Source organism: Brachyhypopomus gauderio, chromosome 2 (genome assembly GCF_052324685.1).
Source record: "Brachyhypopomus gauderio isolate BG-103 chromosome 2, BGAUD_0.2, whole genome shotgun sequence".
Taxonomy (NCBI): Eukaryota; Metazoa; Chordata; class Actinopteri; order Gymnotiformes; family Hypopomidae; genus Brachyhypopomus; species Brachyhypopomus gauderio.
In genome coordinates, this window is record NC_135212.1 from 8,853,799 (window position 1) to 8,866,738 (window position 12,940).

The window sequence follows — 12,940 nt, forward strand, 5'->3', positions numbered from 1 at the left end:
TACTCTGAATTACTTTTCACTTCGAGATGAACTGCAGGTCTTATGTGGCATATTTGTACTGCAGGCTCTTCCAGACCTATAGCCTACTGTGCTGCATTCAAAAGTAATTTCATTGAATAACCCCAGAAATACTGTAGTGTCACATTTTTTTTTATTCTAAATTGGGAGGTGTAGTTATAACTTTAAGCACTTATTTGATGATCCAGTTCACCCGCTCGTATTTTGACTGCAGGGCTGAATGTGAGCAGGTTTACCACAGGAGCAAATCAATGCACGCGTTAGTCCAGAGGGGGTTGGCATGTCTGTCTGCTCCTGAGAGTACTTGGTTGTGTAAAATGAGTTCTTCAGGTGAACGCTGTAAGGGGACAAAACGACCGGCATCTCCAAATGAAGTACGTCGGATATTCTGCATATAAATTGTCGGCAGACGTAACTATTTGGTCTACCAAACAGACCAACCATTTGAGCTAGCAGCTGTTAGCTACATAGCTAGCCAGCCTAGCTAACTACCATTGTATTAGTTAGCTAGGCTAGCTAACTGCTTAGCTGTTATAGTGAACTATGGGGCATTTTTGGCCTTGCACTTCAACGCTACGTTGTTTTGACACAAGATTTGCTTATATCCGTGTAGTTAGCCGGCTAACCTAGCTATTAGCTATCTAACGCTAGCTAACGTTGTAGAGATGGCTGGGTAGTTAGCTGATGAGAGGTAAACAGTTCTTCAATAACTGGCATTAAAGCGAGTTATCTTCACACCAGCTAATTGGTTAACGCGACTTTATTAACTGAATCTAGTCAACGGTCCATGTAGTTGAGGAAGATTAACCCGCCGGCTTGTCTAAACACTCAGATTGAAGTCCAAGTTACTTCACCACTATGTAATTGTCCATGCTAGCTGCTAGCTCAGATGTAGCTAGCTTGTTGTTTAGCCAGCTAATGTGTAATATCTCGCATGCTTATTTAAAGTGCCATAGTTACAAGTGGAGTTAAATTATGTAGATAGATAGATAGATAGCTATATTACACTTATCGTCACCCATTATCTTTCACAGTCAGGATCAACACAGTGGGAATCGGCAGATTTAGGGACTGATGCAAGGAAACAGAAGTTTCTGAGGCTGATGGGAGCCGGGAAGGTAACTTACAATTTCAGCAAGAAGATCTTAAGAGTTCTCGCTTTGCGGACACCTAATTACTGGTTTTGCCGAAAGCGTTTAAAAATGTATCTTTTTGCATTTGTTAGAAAGAGCACACTGGGCGTCTTGTTATTGGAGATCACAAATCAACATCCAAGTTTCGCACTGGTTAGTAAACACAACACAACCAGCACCGAAAGGAACGTTTGAACCGCACAGTGCATTTACTTGCCATAATTACTCATGTGCAGTGCTTATATTTCCTGATCATTAATTTGTGAATTTAATTTAGACCACACTTAGACAAGGGGCACTCTAGGATGACTTGTTTACAGTGCTTACAAACAGGGTTATCAAAGTAGTATTGTGAAGTACACTGTCATGTCTGGACAACTAATTATCACAAATATTTGAGATTGTTGTATATCCCATTCCGACCTGCCCATGGTGTACCCTGCCTTCGCCCGGAGATGCTGGGGTTGGCTCCAGCCCCCCGTGACCCCGACTAGCGGGATTAAGCAGTACAGATAATGGATGGATGGATATCCCATAACATAGCTGTGGGTATTAATATTGAGTTTAAACACTTTTGCAGTCTTAATAGGCTTCACTCTTGTGTGAAGGTATTTGTAGGACATTAATGCCCATTAAGTCAAAAGTGCATTGTAAGTTGTTGCTGATGTTGGATGAGAAGGCATGGCTTGTAGTCGATGTTGTAATTCATCCCCCTGATGTTCGTTGGGGTTGAGGTCAGGGCTCTATGCAGGCGACTGAAGTTCCTCTACACCGTCCCAAGACAAAGTTATCAGCATGTAATTGGCTAAAATGTCTTTGCATGCTGTAGTATTAACTGAAACACAGACCCCTTTCCCACTCAGACTAAACTTTATTGTTGTTATTATGCACAACAGGAAAGGTGGTGTTGTCCTGGTAAACACACATCTGTCAAACTGCCCGATAATGCAGTTTGATGCATCCTTCCAAATAACACGTTTGGATTGCTCCATAGTTTCAACACTGCATGCTTTACACCACTCTACTCAATGGTCGTCATCCTTCATGGTGATCTTACACTTGAAGCTTGCAAAACTTGTTCCCTGAGCTGATGGTGCTTCCAGAGGCAGTCTGAAACTCTGTAGTGATTGGCACAAAAGGAAACAGGGAATTCAAGCACTGAAGCAGCCCTGCTGAGACTGCATGTCTTACCACTGGTTGAGCTGTTGTTGCTTCTAGCTGCTTTCTTTTCATCATTCTTTTCGTTGACCAGGGCAAATCTAGCAGGGCAGAAATCTCATGGACTGACTGACTTGTGCAATGTTTGAAGGCTATAACATTGAGACATTCTACTACCAATGTTTGTGGAGATGCATGGCTATATGATTTGTTTTATACTCCTGTTAGCAATGAGTATGACAAACACTACAACTCAGTAATTGGGAGGCATGTTCACCTACTTTTGTGTGTATCTATGTCACACTAGGTGCAGAAGATCAGAAGATAAACACAGAACTAGAGCACCAGTACCAGCAAGGTATGGATGGGAAGCTCTCTGGTCGGAACAGGAGGCACTGTGGGTTGGGATTCAGTGAGGTAAGAGTCTGTCAAGTCAACCTGTCACTAGCGATTTATTTTCAGAAGAGAAAGTCTATCTGATTAAGTATTTCATAAGCATCTCTTTACCTCAATAAACATGTGGGTGAGACATGTGTTTGGAGCTATGGGGTAAACTGATGGACAGGATACAAAATACCTCGCCTGAAATAGCTCGCTGTAATGTCATGGTTTGTAATTTGTTTCCTTCTCTCTCCCTTACAGCCTGATCCAGAGCCTGATCCTGAGCCTGAGAGCACTGTTGCGCTAGACCGACCAGAAAGCCCAAACCAGAGCTCAGAGAAGACGCCGGAACAGGAGGAAGAGCAGGAAGATACTCATTCAGCCATTACAGAGGTTGAACAACAGGAACAGTCTAATGACACACACTCAAAGGAGGACAAGAAAAAGACTCTCAAAATGTCATTTGTCAAGGCATCATAAACAAGAGGAAATCGCTGAATGTCTTCAAAAAATCTGTTTGTCTCCAGATTTTTGTATTGCTGACTGCAGAAGAAAATGTAAAAATTTCCTTTACTGAATGACAGGGCAAGACCAAACAAACAATCCAAAACAAAACTGAAGGCATAAATCGATTATTTTAATTTTTCTGTGCCAAGCAATTTAGACTTGTATAGGTAGTAAAAACTTTCCCCATTTCCTATCATAATGTAGACATTTTGAAAAATAATAATTGTGTGTTATGTAGAAATTTCCAGTATTACATGAATGCAAATACTTTGCCCGATATCAATAAAAATCTCAAAATGGTGTTTGGTTTATACAGCGAGGTTTGCCATAATTAAATGTATAAATAACACATCTTAATCAATGCTGGTATCTTTACAGATGTCTTGGTATTCAAGGGCTGTAGAAAGATGTTTATAAAAATCTACTGAAGGAACTAACAGGATTTATAGCTAAAATGAGCTCTCCACAAACACAAAAGCTGTTTTTGTTTTGAAGTGGAATAAAAATGAATACTATTTAAAATATTTGATACAAATTTAAAGAATCATTTTGAGAAAAGTACATCAAAAACTTTAATGTTGCAAAAGCATTTGTTGGTGACAGAAAATGTGAAAATACCAAGGAGCTAAAATTTATATATAAAAAGGGCCATTGTTGACAGCATATGAATTTCAGAAATCTGGAATTAAAATAGGTAGCCTTTAGTAAACAAACATTACAAGCTATACATTCAAGTTAACCCTTGATTCCTAAAAGGTGGGAAGGGGTGTAATTAATTGGTTTCCTGTTGAAGTCATTAGGTCTGATGACTGCTCTACAAACTCATACTCATAAAACTCATGGTTAGAATTAGGAAGCCATTTCTCAGGACACAGTGCTGTGCAGTGGGTGCTAGTGCAAACCCTCGTGATTCCAAGATGAGCATTCTCACATAAGAACTGACTGAACACATTCATGTGTTGCAATGAACACCAAGACACTGGTCAAACTTTGCATAGCCCCTCCTATTACTACATCTAGATGTCACTCCCAACTAATGGGAAAATTTGCAGCACATTCTAAAGTTGATTTCTACCTTTTACACCCCTCAAAGAATTGACTTCTTCCTCCCCACTGATACTTGGATACCACCACTGTTCTGAACTTATCTGGTACCATTTCATGGACTGAAGGCAAAGGGGAACTCTACCCTTTAATTAGAGACTTGACAGTGATGTACTGCCTTTCATTATTATACTTCCAAATGAGTAACTGCTTTATCAAATTGTAAATATTTCAGTATATAAAACAGCAAACAAGTGCAAAAGCATGCAAAATACAAACACTGCAATTTAAAGTGCATCTTAAAGTATCAATTATATTTTAAAATATTAAAAATAAGCCTAATCTTGTTAATAATAGATTTTAACTAATTGACAACTTCAGATACATATATAAACTTATTGTACATGAAAAATCACAGATGACCAAATTTCAGCAATTACACACTATATCCTGTACAATCATTTATTAAACACAATATCCAGTAGTTTCACTCTTCATAAACGAGTCTTCAGATGTAGCTTGGGCTGGGAGGAGGAACAGAAATCAACATCAGAATTCATTTATCTTAATTGACTGACAAATGCAATAATATACAGTTCGCTATGGACATCTCAACTTCAGGAGATTAGACTGCTGATTTAGAGACAATATGGCCACTGCATGAATAATGACATGTATCCTCGGGCGAAATTTATTAGGATGCAACAATTATTTAGTCATGTCAGGCTCCACCCCTCTTGTCTGTCTTGTTTCTTGTTCTGTCAATCATGCCTTCTTGTTTATATCCCCACCCTCTGATAATTATCAGCTGTTTTTAGTTTGGTTTTTGTTCTCTCAGTTTGGTATTTAGTCCTTACTTTGTCAGTCAATTCAGTGTCACATTATGTCCTTGTCATGTTGTGATCTTTGAATGTTTCAAGAGTCTTTTGAGTCATGAAATACTCCCCCTTGTATTCCCGTGTTTAGTTAAATATGAGTATCTTGGTGTTTCATGTTTCTGCTGATGTATGTTCATCCACACACCACGTTAGCGTAGGTATTCTGGTGTCTGTATCTGGGTGCATGTTTTACTCCTGTATCAATTACAGACACCCTCACATGTGCGTCTAGCCTTTCCCAACCGTACATAACATATTTAACAATGATTAAATCCAATATTGTAAATTTCAACAACTTGAAGTCATCAAAGAAGCAATATGGCCAAGGAGTGTGAATGACCAAAAATTACAACATGCTGCTGTCTTGGTGCGCCAGTCCCAGTCTGTGAGGGACACGCCCACTTCCACTCACACACCCCCTTCCTCTCAATCACTGCCCCAGTCATTGTCTACTCACTGTCAGTTCATTATCTGTACCAGTTGCTCCCTGAGCTGACAACCTGCTGAAGTAACTGTGAAGAGATCGATCTGCTGCACTGTCTACCCCAGCGACTGCTGCACAACCAGCTTTGGCTTTTCTTGTTTGAAGTTTAATGTATAATAAAGACTTTCTAACAAAACCCTCGACACACACCACCTCATCTCCGATGTTACATTTTTCAACTTTTCACTTTACCTGCGTGGAGGGATGCACCAAGCTTTTCAAAAGTGGGGGTGTTCTGGTGTGACATAGCATGCGTAGCATATTTTTGTATCATTTGAACCCCCTTCTCCCACATTTGCTACGTCCCTATCTGTGTGTTTTTCCCTCCCGCTGTTGTAACGTTTGTGCGCTGAAGAAAAATCAGAAGAACCTGGGCTCACCTTCATCCTGCTTGCTCCTTCATGAGCTCTACGAGACCTGAGCGCGAGACATGCCCATGATCCGTTCCTGCTGCTGCAGAACGTGGTCCAGCTCGGAGAAGTCCAGCTGCTCTGAGGCGATGGGGAGGAGGACAGGCGCCGGGTCCCTGGACGTGGCCAGAAGGCTTTTGACCTTCACATTGCAGATGCGGGTCTCCGTCTCCTCCTGACTGGGAGGCTCCTCGGGCTCCGTGTCCTGGAGGAACTTTGGCATGGGCAGCTTCTGCGGAACGGCAAGCTGAAGGAAGGAGAGTCAAGTAAATCAATTTAAGTGCTCTACACATCACTCAGGTCTTATGAGGTCTAATGTAAGGGTACTTAAGTGTCCGTTAACATTACAAGCCATAAGCATTTATATTAGATTCATTGAAGCAGCCATACTTAAGAGGTTTTTCTCATTGGGGTTATGACAACTGCTAAGAGCAAGTAGACATTACCCATTATCCCTTCTCTTTGCCCTTTCCAGAAAATGAATTAATTTATTACTGTTACAAATTATTATGACAAATTATTATTATTGTAAATATATAGGATATTAAAGAAAACTAAAACGTACTTCTTTGCTAATGTCCACATCGAAGTCCACTGGTTCCAGGTCTTGCACATACAGAGGTCTGGCGATAACCGTGAGCCACTCGTCTAGAAAAGGTTCCTGCCATGACTCATCACTCTCAGCTGCGAGGAGGTCTTCCCTCAGCACTGGGCTCTCCGACAGCTGTAAATCAAAGCCCTCCTCCCATCTCAACTATGGTGATGACAAACAACATACAGCACAAGGCATCCAACCTCACATTAGAACTTATCTTTACTAAAGCCACCAAGGGTACAAATATCAGACTGAAATTGAAATTGCAAGCTAAATACAGAATAATTAGGATGTAAATAATCAAAGGAGAAACGGTTGCTATTCTACAATAAACTTGCACCAAGACAAATGTCACATTTGAAGTGCATTTGTCACACATTTGAAGCAGTTTACTCAATCATGTCATTCGTTTGAGGACTTTTCATGCAATTGGCTTTTGGACATTAGTGGTCACTTAACATGGGCTGCAGTCCAGCAACTAAATGGAACTTCTAAGGATAATCGGAATACTCACATGGATCAGAGAGTGAAGACAAGTCCCATTCATTACCCACATATTACCCAGAACATGGTCTTCATTACCAACACAGGTTGCAGAATTTAAACAGTAGACATCCCATCACCATCTGCGTGCCATGCTTGCCAAAATTCCGAAATGCGATCGACAGACACATACATTTGAAGTCAGTGATTCCCAGAAAATGATATTCTTTCACCCATGCATATTATGAACACTCAAAACAAAGGGGGAGCTTGACAAGGTTTTGCTCATTTCATTGCGTTTGTGATATCATGCAGGGAAATGTTCAAGTGTCCACACTATCTGCGAGCTCATTAACACACACACATGCTTTTAAAACAAACAGAAGAGCATCAGTGGGCATCTGTACATAGAGACAACACACTGTATTTCCCTCTTAACAGAACCAGTTCAAAGACACTTTTACTACTTCTACAGCAATGACAAAAGTTCAAATTAGTTTTAAAGTTTACATTTTATTCATATCTTTAGTGCAAAGCTCTACATTAGAAAATAAAGTGACTAGGAGTTTCTGAGTTGTAATTGCTCTAGTGGTAAACCCTATGGCAAATGCCTGTCATCTGTTTAATTTTAAGTTATTGGTGAGCAGTTTACCAGCCAGAGTTTAAGCCTAGTTTTGAGCTAAACTGAACAGGTGAACAACATCCTTTATGTATAGGTTTAAAGATAGGAGCTGAAAATTGCTCCTTACATTTGACCTGATTTACCTCTTTCCTCAAACCTTCTCATCTGTGTGCTAAAGAGAAATGAGAGGTTGGGCTCCATATTTCTCCTCATGAACTTTGACCTCAGAAACCTGTCAGCTCAACTTCAGCCTTTCTGCTCCTGTGTCTGAGGTGCAAATGTGAGGAGTTCTGCTGTTCAGGGCAAAACTAGGCTACCTGGAAAACAGCCTGCTTGAGTTACAGCCATTAGTGGCATCATGAACAATGTTGTTGTAAATCCCAGTGTAGGTTACTGCTTAAAGGCTGTTTGGCTATTTGCAGTAAGGAGGCTAACAGAGTGAAAGTGAAATAAGATTGTTTGTTTTAGCGCATTTGAGCAGAACACTCATGACTTTGGTGTGCAATGGCAAAATTGTTAGAAACTCCACTGGCGTTTCTTTTCTTATAAGTTAAATATTGATTGAAATACATATGCTAGATTCAAGATTACATTTAGCACTCGTCATGAAGGTCAACATGGTACCCATTAGAGAATACAGAAAATCACAAACACAATCATCTGATTATCGGCGACAATGGTCTCCAGTCTAACCCATAAAGGGCGAGTGGTGTGGGTCCATGTGAAAGAACAGCAACAGATCAAATTTTGATCAATACTGCCTGGCTTTACTGTTCACACAGTACTTGATCAGGTTTCAATCAAGACTAGTGTGTAACTAACCCATGGATAAATAGTTTTACAACTGTTTTATATGCCAGGACTTTATCATGCAAGTGCTAGCATAAGTACCATTTAGCATAAGTACTGTATAGCATAAGTACTAGTCTAGCTGCTATAATCTAACCCAACTGAAACAATCTGTTGATAAACTAAAGGTGAGTTGTATTTATTTATACAGTATATCTTTGCAGTGTCTTTTAACCAAACCATGGAAGCAACATTTTTCTTATGCCCGGTAAAAGGCCCTTTACCCACCAGGATCCCTTTACCAAAGACAATTACCGGTAAGTTAAATCTGTGGATCACAAAGACATCATGAGCAGAAAATCAATGTGGCAATAAAAAAATTCCAAGCTGTATCGGTGGAGTTAGTTGCGATCAAATAGGCAACAGACAATCATCATGATTCACTAAAGGATTCAGCATGTGCAAAAAAGAGTTCACTGACACAAGGTGCTTGCAAAAGCTTGTGAATAGGAGAAGTCTGTACATGGTTCCAATCACGGATCGCAGTACTGAAATTGCACATAAAGACGTCTGAGTGATGATCGGGCATGTTGGGAAGAGGAGGCACTTTGCTGATTTGGCCAGCGATGGGGAAATTATGCATGAGAACGATTTTACATACAAAAACTATCTTTGTTCCCAGTTGATCACTAACAATTACTAAATAACAACATTCACTCTACTTCATGAAGCAGAAGGATAGAATTTCTCTGACTATATTAAACTTGTACAAAATATATGCTTACAAATGTTCTGTCAAAATATATTAAGATGATTTTATAAATAACTGTCAATGAGCATTAGTGAAAATGTGCATAAAAAAAAATCTATTTTAAAACTATTGTGGGAGAGAGAGAGTTACCATAGCAGATTATGTCTTATTAACATTTGCATACATTCACAAGTCAGCGGTCCAGAGGTTGAGTGCAGGCCTGAAACCTCTTATTGCTCATCTCTGTGTGTCCACCCACAGCAACACAACAGACAAGCAGCCTTTCCAGCCAATCCTTGCACCCGTAGCATGGCCCAGTCCCGCCCACAACATGTTAAAAGCAGAGACGCACCACTGCCATTTGTTAAGCTCGTGTGCAGGCGTGTGTTAGCGTGTTAGCGCCCTTCCTCTCAGGCCCTACGTGGGAGGGGCATAGCAAGGGCTCCTGTGTCTGTGGGGGAGGGGGTAACGTACTGGTCCCAGGTCAGAGGAGACGGCCCTGGAGGAGACCCGCGGGACCGACGACTGACGCTCGGCCTGACTCAGGTGGCGCTGGCGTTCGCGCACCAGCGCCCTCTGGTGCCTCTTCATCCTCTCTAGCTGCTCCTCCACACTCATCCTCCCTCGCTGAGGGGCCTGTCCCGTCTCCCCGGAGTACAGCTGCTCCAAGGCACTCTTTGGTCTATCCTGTGGTGGGGAGCAGAGGGCAAAACAGTCCGAGCGCATCCGTTACTTCTACACAGCAGATATGAGCAGCATGTTCAACTAGAGGCATGTGTGGGCACCGTGTCCACCGTGTCCACTCACCATTGTTGCCGAGTCTTCTCTCAAAGTGCTGTAGGAGGAAACGCTGGTCTGGGTCAGTCTGAAAGTGGGACCTGACGCACCTGCAGCGTAGAAAGAGACTCTTCACACACAGTAAACGTTATTATGACATAACTCTTCCTGCAGAGAACTTCCGTTCTCAGGTGATTCTCCCTTATATGGACAGCAGCAGTAGAAACGGCGTTGCACGTTAGTGCATTTGTGGCATTATGGGAAGCAGGAGTGAAATGCAAATGCGAAACGCAATGTTTATTTGCAGAACACAGATCACAAAAAGGAAAAAAGGCACCACCAACAGGAGTGGGCAATTTGGCTTGCACAGCTGTGATTGACATTCATGTTTTGTGTGCTGTGTAAATGTTGGCTGGATACTGGCCAGGGAAACGAGAGCCTTTTTCATATTACAGCACTGTGGTGCATTTTTGCAAAACAACCAAATGGTATTGCTTCCACCAGAGCCCTCATTATCTTTTTAGACAAATGCCTTTGAGAATCATGAAAAACCAATGTCTATGGAGATCTAGACCACCCAAAAGATTCCGTCTCAACTGTTTAACATTAGAGGACACTATTGACAAACTAGGACACAACACAGTCTGGAGATGTACCTGTGTTTGGGAGTGTTGGGTAGTCTTCCTCTAAATACTCCAACATGGACCTGATTCCTGGCAGTTCTGGTTCACTTAAGTAAGAGCGCAACTCCAACTGCATGCGTGCGCACACACACACACACACACACACACAAACAGTAATATTATTTCCCAAATTACAACCTTTATTGTGTCCATTTGAGCTATAAAGTTTAATTGGATGTGGATTCATGGTAGTATAATACTTAAATGAATTGTACTGTTTTGTGTTTGGAAGGCTCAGGTCTACTGACCCTGCAATCTCCATTAACGTAGCCACTCTCTCTGTCACGCTTCCTTTCGTCCGACTGCCGCTTGAGACCACGCACGGACATGTGCCTGATGACTGATGTCTCTTTAGGGAGGGGCGGGACGGCGGGGGGAGTGTCCTCGTCGTAGAGAAGGGGCAAAGGTGGTCTTGGAGGGGCGGAGTCTTCTTCCTGTAAATTGCAAATGCACATTTCTAAAGTTCAACAAATAATGCACATGCCGAAGAAGGAATGTTAAGTCTGAGCTACACTAGATGGTCTGCTGATATATCTGCATTGTGATAGTCTCTCCAGTACATACCCAATTTGGCACATATTTGGACAGCTGGGTAGTGGAGTTTTCAGAGGGCAGTGGCACAGGTCTAGAAGGGAGACTATGCTGGGGGCTCCGTATGTCTGCTGTTGCTGAGGTCACACACCTTGAAGGCACTGACAACTCTTTAACTGAAGGCACAAGTTTCCTCTCTATAACACACACACACACACACACACACACACACACACACACACACACACATATTCAAACATTTACTAAATCAATAATTCTAGTAATAGAATCGATAGATAATGAAAGCAACAGTAGACCAGTCCCCTGACCTGGGTTCTGCACAGAGTCGACTGTGATTTTAAAGGCGTCTTTGGTGGAGCTAAGGCCAGCAATCACATCTTCAATCCTCCAGAGCTCCCTCTTCAACTGAGTTTTCTCCTGAACACACACACACACACACACACACACACAATCAGGATTTCCTGTTTCCCGTATCAGGAATGGTCACAATGCAATTGCTGGCATGCTTTAGTGAGAGTTAGTGAATGAGAGAGAGAGACAGACAGACAGACAGACAGACAGACCGACCTGTGGCGTTGTGCAGAGATTCATCTGGCTTTGCAGCGCCTCCCCCAGCTGCTCCACAGACTGCTCCAGCCTGCCGTACTCCTCCCACGCTCTTTGCATCTCCTGCACAACACAAACATTCACAAGTACATCCACTGGCACAGCAGGCACAGAACCCATCAGTACAGATGAGAGTGCATCACCCAAAAGGCAGCGGAAAACAAAATAAAAGTCCAATATCAAAAAGTTAATCCAATATCACCAATTGTTATACACACCCCAATTTGTCCTCCACATTTACCCATTTGTGCAGTGAGAACACACACACACACACGCACGCACACACGCACACACACACACACACAATCCGGTCACAAGAGTAGTTCTCTAACCCCCAGACCATAACTGCCCTAGTCATGCAAGTAGTAGTCCTCTAACACCAATATGATCCGTCACACCTAAATGACCCAACAACGTGAGCCCAGAGCCGTGTTCCCAGACTCACCGTGGCCACTCGGGAGATGTCGGCACGGATGTGCACCAGGTCCTCCCTGAGGAGCCTCTGCTGGTAGGCGATCTTCTCGGCGTGGGTCGGCTGCTCCTGGTACCGCTCCATCTGCTGGTGAGACACGTCCAATACCGACTCCAGCTTATCCTGTGGACAAGAGAAGGAAGAGAGGCAGAAGGTAGCGAAAGGAAAGAGAAAGAAAGAACGAATAAACGTTTTAACAAATAATTTTTTTACATTTTATTCTTTCACTCTATTACATCTAGCTAACTTTCCTTGCTTTCCTTTCCTTCGAGCATCTGTCTTCTAAATACCACTGTAGATCTTTGTGGACTGAAGGTCTGTCCAAGATGGTATTGTAAGTACATCCTACCTTATCCTCCTTCAGTGTGCTCAGTTTTAGCCCAAGCTCCTGCAGTATTTTGTCCTGTTCACATAGACGGCTCAGTTTTACCTGCAGAGGGCGACAGAGACCGATGTTGGCAAACAGACTGCTGAGAGACCCAAAGACTTTACAGGAAAAAGCAAATGTATTGGTCCTCCATGCATTTGCTTATTGTAGAATGATAGAATATTAATGCATATGAATACATAAAAATACATTATAGAGACATTTCTAGA

At 42.1% G+C, this 12,940-nt stretch overlaps 2 protein-coding genes across 12 annotated transcripts in view; one reads left to right on the forward strand and one right to left on the reverse strand.

Annotated features, from left to right (window-relative positions):
* The first annotated feature begins 221 nt into the window (after nt 1–221).
* c2h11orf58 (chromosome 2 C11orf58 homolog) lies at nt 222–3,497 on the forward strand. Its single transcript, XM_076986028.1, has 5 exons — nt 222–392; nt 1,053–1,136; nt 1,244–1,304; nt 2,617–2,726; nt 2,952–3,497. Exons 1-5 carry the CDS (start codon nt 270–272, stop codon nt 3,168–3,170), a joined length of 597 nt encoding a protein of 198 aa, XP_076842143.1. The 5' UTR covers nt 222–269; the 3' UTR covers nt 3,171–3,497.
* A 259-nt stretch (nt 3,498–3,756) lies between these two features.
* Nucleotides 3,757–12,940, reverse strand: part of plekha7a (pleckstrin homology domain containing, family A member 7a) — a 72,258-nt gene continuing 63,074 nt past the window's right edge. For 10 of the 11 annotated variants that reach the window (XM_076986017.1, XM_076986019.1, XM_076986022.1 and 7 more), the window contains 12 exons: nt 12,693–12,773; nt 12,317–12,466; nt 11,833–11,934; nt 11,574–11,682; nt 11,278–11,441; nt 10,962–11,147; nt 10,687–10,783; nt 10,061–10,140; nt 9,728–9,940; nt 6,579–6,767; nt 5,984–6,260; nt 3,757–4,765 (listed from right to left, as the gene is read on the reverse strand). In XM_076986017.1, the coding sequence (XP_076842132.1) occupies nt 6,012–6,260; nt 6,579–6,767; nt 9,728–9,940; nt 10,061–10,140; nt 10,687–10,783; nt 10,962–11,147; nt 11,278–11,441; nt 11,574–11,682; nt 11,833–11,934; nt 12,317–12,466; nt 12,693–12,773 (1,620 nt within the window). In that variant the 3' untranslated portion in view covers nt 3,757–4,765; nt 5,984–6,011. The remainder of the gene's footprint in view (nt 4,766–5,983; nt 6,261–6,578; nt 6,768–9,727; nt 9,941–10,060; nt 10,141–10,686; nt 10,784–10,961; nt 11,148–11,277; nt 11,442–11,573; nt 11,683–11,832; nt 11,935–12,316; nt 12,467–12,692; nt 12,774–12,940) is intronic. The other variant, XM_076986018.1, reaches the window with a different exon arrangement.